The sequence below is a fragment of the Streptopelia decaocto genome (genome assembly GCF_964273445.1).
Source record: "Streptopelia decaocto genome assembly, chromosome: 14".
Lineage (NCBI taxonomy): Eukaryota > Metazoa > Chordata > Aves > Columbiformes > Columbidae > Streptopelia > Streptopelia decaocto.
This window is the reverse complement of record NC_138669.1, coordinates 4936396-4952894: the sequence shown is the minus strand read 5'-3', so window position 1 is coordinate 4952894 and position 16499 is coordinate 4936396. Positions and strand designations below refer to the sequence as shown.

The 16499-nt window shown below is 46.5% G+C and overlaps 1 protein-coding gene across 1 annotated transcript; it reads right to left on the bottom strand.

Annotated features, from left to right (window-relative positions):
* Positions 1-270: 270 nt before the first annotated feature.
* On the bottom strand, positions 271-8301 carry SERINC3 (serine incorporator 3). The gene is made up of 10 exons (XM_082065696.1): positions 8192-8301; positions 7616-7777; positions 6952-7145; positions 5730-5809; positions 4881-5018; positions 3875-4044; positions 3085-3175; positions 2515-2692; positions 1879-2106; positions 271-1214 (listed from the first exon to the last, which is right to left on the bottom strand). Exons 1-10 carry the CDS (start codon positions 8228-8230, stop codon positions 1076-1078), a joined length of 1419 nt encoding a protein of 472 aa, XP_081921822.1. The 5' UTR covers positions 8231-8301; the 3' UTR covers positions 271-1075.
* Positions 8302-16499: the final 8198 nt, after the last annotated feature.

Below are 16499 nucleotides of genomic sequence, written 5' to 3'. Positions count from 1 at the left end.
GTGTAATCACTGCTGCGTTAACATTAGAAAAAGTTGTTGAACAACTGTACCTGAGCAACTTCAAAGAATAGGATCTGACATCCAGAGAATCACAGGGAAGATGTTGTTTGTTTGAAAAGAAATACATGATGACTTACTATTTGCTGCATGGAGGAAACATCCAGTCACATCCAATGGGACACTGCAGCAGCTACTCAGCATTTTAATCATTGCATTGTGCACTGGAGAATAACTGCTGCTGCTTAAAACTTCTCAACAGAGCTCGGACAGTTTCAATAGTTAATCTGCTTTATTCAAACAACTTTACAGTGCAAATGCCTTAGTGCCAATAATAATCACTTCATGTACATTATTTTTGGAAGCATACTAGACAAGTGAAATCAATTAACTCTATTTTTCCACCATAATCATAGAGTTGTTTAAGCTAGTCATACACTTACCACTCAATATTTGGCAAACATACTAAAAAAGAAGTTACCATAGAAGTTGCCTCTTAGAAGAAGCAAGTTTGTTCTTAAAAGGAGTTAGAGTTTATCACTTTTTCAACCTCAAAGTTCTGTTCTTTTGGTGAGGAATAACAGGGTTTTTGCCACAACATAGGAAGGTAAGTATAAATTTAAATAAACTTTTGCTTTCATTAAACTTTTGCAGTGGAATGTAGAAATCAAGCAGCATGGCTTACACTCCCATGAACTGAAGCATTAGCATACTAGTGCATTATGCTAAATATAATTGTTCTTTAAAATATATTACTTAATATTTAGCTAAATGTTACTTCTATTCAATAGAAAGGTTGTGGCTATTGGACAGATTTTTTTCTCTTGTGCTTTGACAGCATGGCTGTAGTGAATTTTTGAAACGCAGTAATAAGGTAACTATGACTGAAGGTTAAAATAGAAAGATAACTGAGAATTTTGATCCTGCATCAAGCATTATGCAGTACATAACTTTCTATCTCCCTGCATGTTAATATTAACATAAGAAACAGTAATGTAGAGTGTAACTACAGCAATACATGAACATTTTGGCTTTTAGCAAAAAGTTCCCCACTTTGTAAGCTCTGAGGGGCAGCACTTTAAGTGAAGTCCCTATTGGTAAGGACAAGAGGAGCCACTAAGGTCCAGAGATAGAGAAGCAGACAAACCCAGCTGGAGGTTATCTTCACCCACACGGCTGGCCACTTACTGGTCATGGTTTTAAAATCCGCATCAGGGCTAAAAAGTAAAGAAGTTAATTAATAGATGTAGAAGGCACCTTCCACTATTCCTTGCTACCTCTCATATCAGTCTGAAGACAGGACAGTCATTTGGGACACTCCAACACAAGAGCCTTGGCAGGAGCACAGTGACACAATCAACCAGCAAATTCCTCGCTTGGTACGGTGATGTGCTACTGCTAAAGGAAACCTTTTGAAGAGCTGTGCAATACTCTCCTCACAGCTGCTGCTCTGTATTTGCCCATTTATACAATCTGGCAGTCCTGGGGAAAGGCGTTCAAAGCTGCAGCACCAGAGGATATGTCTCTGTTTAAGTGGTACATACGGCTGTCCCTGCACATCTTTCTCAAGGTGATGAGCCAGTAATGTTAGTCTGGCCTCTGACAAATGTCCCAGGAGGCCACCTTCAGCCGGTGTCACATGTGTCCTTCCTGCTGATTGCCCATCTGAAGGACAGTAAACACACTTTCTGCCCTTGCAGCTGTGAAGCAGCTCCCTAGGACTACAGCTGCCGATTTTCCCTTTTTACATCTTAATTCAGCCACACAAAATTGAGAAGGCACAACTCTAACGTAACTGGCAGGAGCAGCCCATAGGGGCTTTTGCCCACCTAGAACCACTGTCTGGCACATACAACTCATCGCTTTGTGTCTTGCTCTTACCTGTACCAGTTGGTGAGTGTCATCATGATGTAAAGAGAGGCAAGAAAGAGCATGAAGTGGAAGAAGGTGTAGCTGTACTGAACACCGTCCTTCTCGTTATCCGTGACCCGGCGCACTTCTCCTTCCTCCGCAGCCCCGCTGCCTGTCCCCACAGTCTCCTCCAGGATGGCACTGTCACTCCCAGACAGCGTCAGCTTGTTCACCTGGCTGTTACTTGAAGAGCGGATGCTGCAGGGTAACCCAAAGATAGATGGGGTTAAAAACTCCCTTGTCAGGGAGTTATGGCTGCTAATAAAGCAAGTGACAGACCACAACAGATGTCTGGGACTAGCAAATAACGATTTTTAAATCCATCTGGAAACACAAGGAAGCTTGTCAAAACGATCTGTTTTCATCTGAGCTTCTGTTAACTTAAACAGTGCCCCTTGCCCAGGTCTTGTAACACATTTTGTTGTTTTATCTAACTGGGCTAATAAAGCCTGTCCTCATCCACAAAACAATGCAATTTTAGCACCATATTTGGCTTGGGCCTGAGGCTGCAGCTGGCCGTGAATAAATGCAGATACATTTTTCACTAACCCAGATTCAAACAAAAAAAGGCAGACAAATCCCAACTGATAGCAGTGCAGATCCTACCTGGAATACAAGAGGCAAAGGACGAAGATAACCAGTCCGACAACGCTCTGGGCATCCCACCACTGTAGGGACTTGGGCGGAGCTGGCGTGGCAGGTACAACAGTGGTATTTGCTGGAGCAAGCGTGGGTGTAGCTATCTGGGTAATGATGTTCAGCAAACTTGGGTTACAGCTTCGTTCTGAAAGGGATTTCGAGGCAGACGAGAGATGAGCTTTGAAAGAATTTAGCTAAGAAAAGATGACAAAAGCCTGCAGTTCATTCCCTTCAACTGCTGATCTCCTGATTCCCCAGACACAGCAATGGCATGGAATATTTTTCCTTCCCGTGAGCTAGGCAAGGGTATAATAAATAAATAAATAAAATCAGAATGCCTTGATACTGTTTTCTTTCCCCTCACAAATACCACAGTTTATTTCTGGAATGGGGAAATGTGATGGTTTCGGTAAAGTCAGCTTTCTTGCCTCACTGAATTTAATCTACACAGCTCAGAGACCTGTAATAACCAAGAGCCCCATCAGCAGCTTCTGCTTTCGCACCAGAAGATGTCACTCCAGCCAGGCAGCTGCTTACCAGGCTCGTTGGACATGGCTGACCAGGTGAGGTACATGGTGTAGAGCGTGATCACCGAGGACTGGAGGAGACCGGAGCGACTCTGGTGTTCCTGTTCAATGACAGAGAAGCAAGCCAACGTCAAAAGGGCAAGTTTTTCCTACAGCTGGGTAGTTTTACCCAACTGCCACAGATTCAACAATTCTTAGCATGAAAAACTCTGTTTTTCAGAAATGCACTGGGCTTTGTTCTATGTTTAAAAACAAAACAAAACAGAAGAAACTCCTTAGAACAATACAATTTATGCAGTGGGCAACTCAAATGTGGAAGGAATAAGCAAACCCAGTCCAGTTTTTCTGTGCCCAAGACTAAGTTATGGGGTCTTACTGAGTTAATCCCAACTTGCTTACACAGTCTTGTAGAGATGAATCTAGCACGTGGTTTATTTGAGCCTTACCAGTTCAGCATCAAGTAACATGCAAGCCTCCTCTCATATTAAACACATGTACCCATAATTTCAAAGCTCCGATATTAAGCCAAAAAATTCCCAGCTTATTTTGCTTTGCCCTAATGAGTTTCTTTTTTCTGTCAGAACCTCCACCACTAAAACCATGCCAGCAGTGGCCTACATAGAAACAAAGTCCAAAACAATGCTAGCATTGATTTCAGAGCAAGACTTTTTTTGATGTTCCTAGCCAGCATAGTTATGATAGCCAAATTTTAAAATTCTTATGTCTTACTGAATTGGTACTACATCCTTCTTACTTCCCTGCTTTGTATGTCAGAAGACAATAGCAGATAAAAACAATACCTGAACTTTTGGAAGGATAGAAACAATGGAGACAGCAATGCACAGGAGCATATTAATGGTTATGAAGAACTTGTTCTCAGTGCAGCCATCAGGCTTTGTGTAGAAAACATAGAAGAGCACAACGAAAACCAGTGACAAGGAGTAGAACAAGCTTGTACAGGACAGCAGAGCTGGAGGGAAAAAAATTAACTGTTACAATATGCAGACAGTTTAACAGCACATCTAAGGTGGTTTAACGACCAGCTACCACTGTAAAGAGACCGTCTCTCCTCCTCACTTGGGAGTCTGGTTCAGAAAACCAGACTGGCATAATGCAATTGTACTAGGTCTGGCTAAATTTCTGCTTTGGCTCGTTCAGTAGTGTAGCTCAGAGGAAAGCCAGCACTGCCTTTCAGCGTCTGTTTAATTGGTTTAATTGATGTCAAGCCGGAGTGTCAAAATACGATTGCTTTTTCCAAACTTCTGGGCTATTTACAAGCCCCAAGTTCCTCCTTCTATGCTAGAGGCCATGCATTTTCATTTCCATTCTGCTACGTTCTTTATAAGAAGCTACAAAATGCTGTTGTGGCATTCATAGCTATGAGCAAACAACCACAACAATTAGCACTCTGTAATTGAGCGGTCAGCGTGGGAGCAGGCGCTGAGGAGCTGTGTTGTACTGCGGCCGCTGTCAGCGACACAGCTGACTTGTGAGCACCTCAGAAGGGGAGGCTGGCAAAGCAGAGTTTGAGCTGAAGAGATCCAGGCCGCCAGCTCTGCGCTCGCACTGCAAACTAGCCAAGTGCTGTTTGTTATGACTGTCAGATCTGCTAATCACAAACTGAGAGTATTTTGCATTTTATCTAATGGGAAAAAAGTCACCCTGCAGCTATTAATTCCAAATGTTTACAGGAGTGACTCAAGCAGACTGTGGAGTGTAATTCTGGGCACGCTTGCAAACTAGTAAGTGATATTCTGCAGATCACTGGCCAGCAGAAACAAATGCTTTAGAGGTTAAGACTCCTACCTGCATACCAACATTTAGAATTTCCCTCCTCCATTCTGTCAACCCAGCTCTCATTCCAGGAGTGAGCAAAGTCCACAAGAAGCACCAACTGGATAAGAATGAAGCAGAAGGCTCCACAAACACCAATAGCAAACCAAGCTAGAAAAGGGAGCAAGAAAAACAGGGTTAGCTTTCATCATGTGCATGCTACCCCAGTTAAAAAACAAAACAAAACAAAACCAGTTCCTAATTATACTGCAGACAAATAATAATGAAAAAATCTGACACTATATTTATAAATCCAGATGCTGTTAATAATTTTGGCACTGTCCTGCAGAAGCATGCGAGGAGTGCAGCTATTTCAAGGGTGCAGCCTATGCTAGTCAAGCTGAGCATGGGAACATTTAGCCCAACATGTTTTCAGAACGAATGCAAGACCTAACACAAGACACCTTTGCGTACGTAAGTACCATCACGCCACATTTCTCTGAGGATCAACAACCCTACCAAGCTCCTTGTGATGTGGCCAGACAGTAAAGGTTTCTTGCATGGATTTTTCAGAGACTCAAGAGAAGTATTCAGCACTTTTCAGTGTTCTGAGCTGCCTCTAAACAGTGTCAGAAGACTCAGCCCAATAGTGACCATGTCACAAAGTGCTAGATTATTAGTACACAACATTTCTGTGCTTCTGGCTTATTGCCATAACTTCAGTTGGTCACCAAAATACTGAATGAACCACAATACTCTCAAGAAGCAGGACAGAATCTGTGTCTTCTACAAGATAACTCCCCCCATCAACTACAGCCTACTGAGTCTGTAAAAAGGTTTGAGTTTATTAAACAGAATTCCACACTGACATATTAACTGTACCTCTTGTGAAAGGCCCTTCAGGAATGTAAAACGCTCCAACCATGATGGCCACAATGGCAGCTATTTTGAAGAACCAGAACCTTTAAAAGAAGATATGGGTTGAAAATATTGGTCTTGCTCTGCACGCACCAGTCATGTTTTACATCTGCAAGCAGCTTGCTGTACAGAGAGGAGTATCTAACAGAAATTTAAAGAAAAACACAGTTGTATTCAGTGGGATTACAGATCAAGATGTTCACCAAATGGAGGGGAGAGGGTGAAGCAACAGTCAATGCAACAGACACACAGATTGACAGAAACCTCAAAGTTCAACAAAGGCAAGAGTGTTACACCTGGGCCAGAGAAACCCCCTGCAGCAGGACAGACTGGGGCGGACTGCCTGGAAGGGTTTGCTGGAAGAGTTACTCCTGCTCCAGCTAAGGAACATGAGTCAGCAGCTGATCCTTGCAGGCAGGGAGGCTGACTCTGCGCTGTTCAGCTTGGAGAAGGGAAAGGGAGATCTCATTACTGTCTTCAGCTGCCTAAGGGAAAGATGTAAAGATGACAAGAAGAGACTTTTCTGGCAGGTGCACAGGGGAAGGACAAGAGGCAATATATGCAAGTTGCAGAAAGGGCAACTACAATTAGATGTTGCAAAAAAATTGCACAGGTTGCCCATAGGGATCAAAGCATCCCCATCCTGTGGGACATTCAAAACTCAAATATACAAAACCCTAAATAACCTGCTCCACTTGGGTCCTGCTCTGACCAGGGGGCTGGACCAGGTGATCTCCAAAGGTCCCATTCCAATTAAATGACTCTATGATAATCGGGTCATGTAGCCCAGAACTAACCCAGTTAAATCAGTGAATCAGAAACCAGTTTCTGCTGGATTACCGGGTCAGACTGGCCTAGGGGAAGACACAGTGAGTGCCAGAGCCAGTGCAAGGGAGGGGATATAAACTACCTGAACTCTGGTGTCCCTGTGGGGTGCCCAGAGCATCACCCTTCTGGTTACCCAACCTCAGAGCACTGGCAGTGACATCTGGCTTCCCATTTCCACTACACTGATGTGTTAAATAGGAAGCTTTTTAGGAGACTAAAGCGTCATTCTGCGTTCAGTTCAAAATAAGCTCGAAGCTGCCAATGTATGCGTAAACAATTTGCCACTGTGTTCAGCAAAGAACCTTGAGAGGGGAAAGGAAAGAAGCTGGAAGAGCAGACAGCTGGCTCACACACATACCCGTTGTGCACCGAGGCTCTTGGATCGTTACTTGTTTTCACTTCTATCATGAGCAGAGAGAGGAGGAAGAAGAACACTGCCATGGCAAAGCTGATTCGATAGACTGCTCTGTATCCAACAAACACATCGCAGCTGACAAAGCCGTTCAGATGCGGTATATGGGTATGAAGCCCCTCATCACAAAATCCGGGTATCTGAGTAAAGACACATTTAGTTATTAATTTACTTCTGTATTTGCAATTACATTCTTAAGCACTCTAACAGTGAAGGCTCTCAGGCAGCCGCCTTCTGTGAGATCCGATAACAAAAGGCCTTGTGCTCAGCCAGCTCGCACAGACCTTATTACCATCTTTGTTTCCCCATGTCATCACTAAAAGCATCCAGGAAGATTAAGATACCAAAGCAGCAGGCCTCTGATAATGACTGGCAATCTCCAGGTTTGCTCCAGTTTTGGAGATCGAGCATGTACTTAAAAACATGTATTTGGTGAATCTGCTATTTGAGCTGGAAGCTTCTCAGTACATGCAACCTCTTAACTCAGGGGACGAAGCACATTTGGGCATTTGTGTCTCTCACGTGAACCACCCCCAGCAAAGAGAATCAACAGTCACTGGCACTAGTGAGGGTCTTGTAGACAGTCAGAAAGGGGTTTTCCCCTCCGTACCTTTTTCAGCTGCTCTTCCATCCCTGGCGCCAGCATGATGCAGGCGAGCACGGTGCTGAGGAGCAGGAGGAAGGCGTAGATGAGACGGGTCACCGTTGAGTTCTTGCTGTTGGGACAACATCGGCACAGCAAACACGAGGCCCCGCTGCACAGACAGGGAATCTGAAGGACAAACAGACACGGTCAGGGCATCGCCCTCGGCACCGGCAGAACCCGGACGCCGCTCCGCGCCACTCCCGGCCGGACCACGCGGACGAACCGTTTAACCGGCATTTCCGACACGGCGCTTGAAAACACCCGCAGACCATCCCTCCCATCGGCCTGGGCTCCGTGCCCGCGGCCGCCGCCCGGGCTGCTCGCGGCCCCTCGCCGCTCAGGGGGCGGGAGCACGATCGCGCAGCCCGGCGCCCGCTCCGCCGGGGGTGAGGCCGCTGGCGGGGCCAGGCTGCCGCCCACAGCCCACGGTGGGGAGACCGAGGGGTGACGGGCCCCGGGCGGACTCCGGCGGGGGCACCGCTCGGGCAGGGCCCGCTCCCCAGGGCCCGGGGTCGGCGTGGCCGCCCCGCCCGCACTCACCCAGCTGGCCAGCGAGCAGACCCCCAGAGCCGCCCCCATGGCGCCGCCGAGCCCCCGCCGGACACTTCCGGCTTCCGCCCCACCCCGTGGTGTCAGGCGGCCGCCGGCCAGCGACGACGCCGCTCATTGGCTGTCCCCCGCCAGGCTGGCGCGCCCTGAGGCCGCTGTCCACCAATGAGAAGGCAGAATGAAGCCGCGCGCAAGCAGGCGGCTGGCAGGGCCGGCGAAGGGCGGGGGAGGGCGAACTGCTGTTTACGAACGCTTCTTCCGCCCTCTGCGGCGCGAGGCTCTCCTAAGAGAGAACGCTGATTGGTCCGAAGAGTCAGTGAGTGGGCGGTTCCTCCGGCGGGACAGCCAATGATCGAGGCTGATGTGCAGCCATTCAGTACCTCCCTCTCCCTGAGGCCGCTGGGGGCGCTCGGCGGTGCCTTTGGCACGCGGCGGTTGCCATGGCAGCAGCGCGGGCGGGGCTGTGACCGGCGCTGTCACCAGGTCACCCCCGGGACACCCCCGGGACACCCCCGGGACACCCCCGGGCCGCCGCTGCCCCAGGCGGAATTTGGGGCCGATCGCATTGACCCTCCCCGCCCTGTCGCAGCCTGTGCCCCCTCCGCACGGGCCCGACCGACCCCGCGGGTGCCGGCGGGACGAGGCGTCACCGGGCGCGGCGACTCGCGTCACGTCCGTGCGAAGGTTGTGCTGAGGCTGTGCGAGTTACGGCTGTGTCACCGCTGACCTCACCGGAGGGACAGCGACAACCGGGGCGCCTCCTGCCGTCTCATGTACGGCCCTGTGTGGGTCCCCAGGCTGGGGACAGCGCGGCCACCTCCCAGAGTCACAGACTCACAGGCTGGCTGGGGCTGAAGGGACCTCTGGAGATCATCAGTCCAACCCACCTGCTGGAGCAGGGTCACAGAGCAGGTCACACAGGGTCGTGTCCAGGCGGGTTTGAATGTCTCCAGAGGAGGAGCCTCCACAGCCTCTCCGGGCAGCCTGGGCCAGGCTCTGGCACCGCACAGGAAAGAAGTTTCTCCTCCTGTGTGTCAGTCTGTGCCCGTTGCCCCTTGTCCTGTCATTGGGCACCACTGAACAGAGTCTGGTCCATCCTCTGACACCCACCCTGGAGATATTTATCAGCATAAATAAGACCCCCTGCCCGAGCCCGGGGTCTGCTCAGAATCTCAGAGCTGTTTGACTGGGGCAGAAAGTCTGTAGTTCATTCCCATTCTTGTCCCATCACGGTATAGACACAAGCACTAGTGTCGTGGAACCCACGTCATGTTTCTGCCCCTTTTCTCCTGCTTTGCTGAGCACCGAATGGTGTCCGTGAGTCGTGGCCCGTGGAGTGTCCTAACGGGGCTCTGGGTGGAAGGGGAGAGCGCAGGAGGTTCAGAGGTGAGGATTCACAGTATCACAGTACGTTTGGGATTGGAAGGGACCTCAAAAGATCATCCAGTCCAATCCCCCTGCTGGAGCAGGAACGCCCAGGTGAGGTCGCACAGGAACATGTCCAGGCGGGTTTGAATGTCTCCAGAGAAGGAGACTCCACAACCCCCCTGGGCAGCCTGTTCCAGTGTCTGTCACCCTTACTGAGAAGAAGTTTCTTCTCAAATTTAAGTGGAACCTCTTGTGTTCCAGCTTGATCCCATTACCCCTTGTCCTGTCATTGTTTGCCACCGAGAAGAGCCTGGCTCCATCCTCATGGCACTCACCCTTTAGGTATTTATAAACATTAATAAGGTCCCCCCTCAGTCTCCTCTTCTCCAAACTAAAGAGACCCAGCTCCCTCAGCCTTTCTTCAGAAGGGAGGTGATTCTCAAGGGAGGTGATTCTCAAGGAGACACTTGTGCGTCAGTTCACACTTGGCTCAGTCTGCATTTTGAAGGTGCGTGGCTGTAAAAACCAGAGATGTGCTCCTGTAAAACGGAGGAAGAGGGAAAGGAACCATGTGAAAAGAGACATTGTTCTGGTGCTGGCCGGAGCGCGGGGGCCTCTCCGGTTTTGGATTAGCAGCCGACTGCGCGACTCGCGGTTTGGAGGAGCTGGAAACAGCTGAGTGACTACGCGCCTTGTCACTCAAGTCTGGGAGCAAATGAAATGGATGAGAGGTGGCTGTGAGGATGTCACAGTGAGATTGTGACAGAAGTTTACACAGAAGTTTAGGAAAGCAGTTTGAAACTATTTAATTGCCATCAGTGTTGCAAAATATCAGAGGGCAGGGCCGGAACAGACCAGTCTGGGTTACAGGATATATTCTGGCTATAGCAATTCCAGCTATTGCACATCACTTCCCACTATGTCAGACCCTTCTTTCCTTCACACAGTCCCTTCCAAAAAAACCTGCTTCCCATCACAGAAAGGGACAAATAATCAGAATGGCATCTTTATTGCCATCTGAAATTGCCAAGAAATGACAAAAAGCATCCAGTAAACCAGCCACTTATTTTCCACAGCAGATTTAACATTCAGAATGTGTGAAATTTCTGTTATAAATTATTAAAACTCTGCTTCCTTCGGATAATACATGAGCTTTTGTTATTAACTTGTTTTTATTACCCTTTTGAATGCACCACTCGGATCTGTAAGAAGGCTTTTGCCATGTCCCTGCTGCTTCGCTGTTCACATGAATGTATGCAGAATAAAGACAATCCAAAATTCTGTGTTCCTTTCCTGGTAATCCTGAGTAAATCATTTCATAGGTATATTACTAATACAGTGATGAATCTCAGCTAAATCCTGAGTCTGAGATGTTTTCCTCACAGGAAATTTATGAGACTGGTAGTTTTGTTAAGTACTGTGGGATCCTCCAAGACAAAGAATACAGATAAAAAGCTTTTTCCTTCCACTGTCCACGTAACAAGAGATTTCCAAGTGCTCATTTTACTCGCCAACGTCAGCCCCCTCTGATTCTGCATAACATCACCTCAAACCACACGTGTTTAACAGGAGATAAGGATGAAGTCAGCGCAGCGACTGTCAGCTCTGGGAACGCGACAGGATATGGCAAGAGGTTATCCCAGTTTGTACAAAAATACCCTGCTCTGGTGTGCTAATCAGTTCTGACAGCAGAACAAAATGGTGCATCCCTGTGTATCTATACGTTACACCACATACATATCTATATCTTAGCCGCAACGCCTAGAATAAAAACCTTGCAATTACGTAATGTTTAAAGGAAATGTGTCACATATTGTCATTTGAAAGCAGTTCTCTGCAGTTCTTTGTGCGACTGAGCTCATTACAAAAATGTCACTCAAGCTTGTGTGTTAGTGCTATTCTTGTTAATCTCAAGAGTCTCCCTGTCGTGATAACAAAAATGCAGAGTTTTTCCTGATGTTCCCTGGGCTATTTGAGGCTCCCTGCTCTGCACAGGCTGTATTTTTGCAGGTGTGAGATCCCATATACAGGTTATAATCGAATAATCCTTTGACCATTCAGAATCTTTCAGTCAGGTGGAGGGAACTGCAAATTTGACTGGGTCAAACCAACTGTAAAAATTAAGAAATCATATACAGTCCGTGTTTGCCTTGACCCATACACAGTCTAAACACCGTGCAGTGCTCTGGCCTGTATAAACTGCCAAAATTTGAGGTATTTGCATCAGCTTTCTAATATAAGCCTCCTAATTACTGGACTTGCGTAAAGTGTTCGGCTTTATAAATGTGCTTTGATTAGATCTCCAGAGCATAAAGTATTACAGAGTTTTCTTTAGGGACAACTGCTTTTCCAGCTGTTTAGTTCAGGCTTTGGCTTGAGCTCTGTTCCACCACCCAGATTTTAAACTGTGCTTTGAGAACCGGCGTCAAAGTCCTCCGTCTGTGAGGAAGTTAGTCATTCGATAATGGGCAAAATACTGGTGGCTGAAACCACCAGTGGGTTTAATTAGTCTTTAAATGGTCAGAGTTAATAGAACCTACAAAACCATGTTGTTACAGAAGGGTAGAAAGTTCTCTCAAGTTTAAATATCGTCATGTTTATGGAGCTCCCAGAGGACTTTCATCTGCTCACGTGCTGTGGATCGGGGACTCCTGGGCACTCACACCAGATGCCACCGTGACCCGTCTGCTCCGTCCCCAGGGATGCGCAGCGACTGGTGCCAGCAGCGCGGCTTTGCGCTCACAAGCCCCTGCAACCTGAGATCAAGAAAAATCAACCTCGTCCACACCTTTGAGTCTTCAAACCTGCAAAAGCTGCTTTTCTCCGCGGTCCTTTGCTCGCGATGTGATCATTCTGCGCTCCCCTCGCCTGCGCTCGCACCTGCCTCTGCGCTGCTCGGGCTCTCCATTTTCCTATCATGTCATGGAGACGTGAGTCATCTTATTTGTGATCTGCTGAGCTGAGGGAGAGTCATAGCAGAGTTGTGCGCTTCAAGGCCATTAGTAACGCTGCTAAAACTTGCATAATAAATTCTTCTGTGTCTAAATCCCTGAGAGATTGAGTAACTGTTTTCTTTTTCGCCCCAAGTGACTATGCAGCGGGGTGAGTCACTGCTGTTATGATAGAGGAATTGGAATCTTTGTGCCTTTCTAGTTTTGTTTGGCCCAAAATTTATTTTACAGGACACCTTTGTTCAATCTCATCTAAGTCCTTATAAGTCACCAGGGACCTTTTCACTGACTTTAGTTCACTTTAGATCGTGTGCTCTGGCCTGGAAACTGCCTTAGTTTAGCTTATTGGTAAAACAGATGGAAAGAAATGTTCACCTTTATCCAATACCCTGCAATATCACCGAGCTCTTTCATCTCATTATTTATGGAAGCGTTAGTGAAACTTAAACATATTGTAAAGTAAATAAAAATAAATAAAAGCTTATTTTAAAAAGAAGTAAATAAATGGTGAAATAAATAAATAAAAACACAGCACAAACCACCAACAGAGCTCTACTGGAGGAAATATTTTGTACAAAAAATCTGCAGTGACATCTGTGAGTGAACCACAGAAGGGATCAGCAACAGATGGCTGGTAAAAAAGGAGGAGGGAGTGAACGGTGGCCAGTTGTGACAGGCGAACAGGTGTCCCTGCGGCAGGACGGGTGCTCCCATGGGGCCCTGTGGGGAGCAGGATCTGACCCAGGGGTGCTGACCCTGCTGGACCTTGGCACCTTCCCCACTTAGCACAGAAACTGGCACCAGCCCTACCCAGCAATGCTGATCTGGGCTCAGATTTGATCCCAGGGCACCTCAGGCTGGACCAGGCATCAAGGGTTCTCCTTTCAAGTAGCCACGAAGCAAGCCAATCTTCTACTTGAGCATTGTCCAAGCACCGTTACAAATGTTGTTGAGTTTAGTATTTCAAATGTTTTAATGCTTTTTCCTTGCTTTATTTTTTTCTTTTAATTAAGCCAGGATTTATTTCGTCTGTGACCCCGTCTCTCCCATGAGAGCCTGCCCTGAAATCCCTCTGACCAGCCTTCTTGTACCAGCCATCACCGCAGCAGAGCAGCTTCTAGTGAAACAATACTGGGCGGAAAAGTCAGGAATTTCTGGATTTAATCCCGCCTGGAGCAGTGACGAGTTGTGTGGCTTTAGGTGAACCGCAGGACTACGTGAGTCAATATGTAACGCGAGGAAACAAGCACATCCCATGGCAGGCTCCATTTGTTCAGCTTTCCACACAGCTTCAAATCAGATGATTGCCTGACCCGATTTTTTCTCGTACTGAAAAGAGCAACACAGGATCACACTGGCCATGGACTTTTAGCTGGAGGTTTCTTTTCCCTTCTTTTTCCATTGTGCCCCACACTGGTGCTGCTGCTTTCCAAGATGCTTTGAACTAATGAAATAGTTTTTTTCTCATAAATCTTTTAAATCACGTAAATCCTCCGGGCATACCAGCTGACATCTTAGACATTGCATTTTTGCATTTGTGCCAGGAAGCATTTAGCATGTTACAGTTGCTTATGTTGTTGTATTTTTTTAAAGAAGGGAAAACAGTTCCTTCCTTTTGTGTCTCCAGCAGAGAGACGTTTTCTCCTTGAGGAAGGAGTTCACATGATCATATAGATGCGTCAGATAAATCCCTTCCCACGTTTGATATTTGCTAAGTTGAATGATTGTTATTCCAGAGCCAATAACTGGGATAGTTGTGCGATTTAACATCTCCAGAGCAATTTTTTCTTCAGTTCACAAGGTTTCAAGAAATTAATTCTAAAATATTAAATCCTTCAACTTAGAAAGACTCATTAACCAAACACTCTCAACCACGTTATCTTCACAAATATTTCTCCCTGTTTGTTTGTTTAAAGCTGGCCAAAAGTTCCAGAAATACTTTTAAGATAACAAAAATGGGCATCCAGATTGGAAAGGAACTCTGTGTTTAGAAACTCTGAGATACTGCCGGGGGGTGGCTGTGCTGTTAACTCTTCTCTGGTTGCTCTGAACCTCCGTGGTGTTGGAGGGTGAGTCACGGCATTCTTCTTTCTATAAATGTTTTTCCCATCCTAGATGATTTAGACAAAAAAAGTACCCAAAGGAAGTCTAATAATATACCACCATCTCTAGTCCCACTGGTGAGTTCAATAGGGTTGTTGCTCGAAAGCAACTAAATGAAATTATTTCCTGAGGACGATGTGGGGTCGGGGCTGACGAGCTCAATGTTCACTGTGTCCACATGCATGGAGCAGAAACAGCCGCGGGCTGGAAAGCAGGAAAGGGGGAGAACAGAGAGCTGAGTGTTGGGTTATCGGGGGATCTTACAAACCAGCAGAACACACTTGAGATCGCTGACCCTTTACTATAAATTCACACACACGGATTTTTAAAATGTACAGTGAGGTTGTCATGTTACTGCAAAGCTAAAAGTGTCCAGAGGAAAAAAAAGCAGGGCACCTTGCTAAGCTTGACCTCCACAAGTGTTTCAGCGGCAGTTTTTTCCCCCTAATTAGTTATTTCCCTCTAATATAAATAATAGTTCAGTTCTGAATTTGCTGTCTTTGTGGGATAATGAGGAAAGGGTTCTTTTCAGACTCTAAAGGCTGGCTTACAACTTTTAATTCAAATCTATATTAGTATAACTGTATTTGTTACTGTGTTTGAGAGGCTGGTGCAGAACCCAATGCCTTGACAGGCCAGCAATGCAGCTCTTCCAGATATTTTCTTTTCAAAGCTGTTTTTTTCCAAACACGTATTTAATATTGTTACAGTCCTCAAACAATTTCATGCAAGACCCATCAAAGCAAAGCAGAAACAGACACACTGGCGCCCATGTGTGTGTCAGAAAATTTCACTGCAGTGAAAAATAGTCCTGCAAGATCACAGAGCTTTAGGTGAGATACAGCACTATAAACAAGGTGCCTCTTTCCTTTCCCACTCGGATGGGTTTAACCTCGCTGCCTGGCAGCTGCCGGCCAGGGAAATCTCCAACCCGCGCTGCTTATCGAGCTGTCTCTCTGGCCTCCAAGATGCACGGACGGGATGAATTGCTCCCCGATATCTGATCTACCACCGCTCCCTCAGTCCTGGCCTCTATTTAGTGTCATGGGAAACTCGATGTCTTATTTTTAGATGAGGTTGGTGGTTTTAGAATGGAAGTCTGATTGTAGCTGGATACTAATTTCGGTGAAGAAAGTAACATGCAAAACCTGACACGAGGAATGTGCTGGGCAGCGGTAATCTCAGCTCAACTATCTGTCTGCAGGGGTTGAAATTTAGTTAGTGTTTTATGGTTAAGCATCAGATAGTGCTAAGATGTTGCTTAACTGAAGAGCTATTATTTACCATTAATAAAACTGATACCATGACACATTCCTTATGGCGTAGATGTGCTATCATATCTTGGCAACGGTAGCAGGAGGAATTATTCTGCCTGGCTTGCAGTCTTGTCTTCATTGTAAAAAGAAAAAATAATGAGGCTGTAATTACCCAGCTTGGAACTAAATGAACCCAACTGAAGATGCTGAATGATGAAAGATGATTCCTAACAGCTTCCCAAGCTCCGCTGGTTTGGGTACCGGCTCTCGCTGGGCTGGACCCACAGCCAGCAGGCACAGCTCAGTTGTTTGACCGGCGCTGGTGTCCCAGTTTGAAGTACTGCTGAACAAATAGCAGTAAATAGACCATAAGCCTTGCCAAAAAGACCTGTTTTCACGAGGAAATCAGCACGCAGCAAATTAGGATGAAATTCATAGCATGCAAGGCCCTCCATATTAATTATTTGGGTAAAGAAACCTATAATGCAGTGGTTTATTCTGAATTAGTAATTTCTTTGCAGGTGGGATCACACACTCCTCCCTCCAATATGCAACATTTCAATATCAAATCTATGCGGTTTCTCTAATTTTGAATCTTACATTTCTCTAACAAGTGTGTAG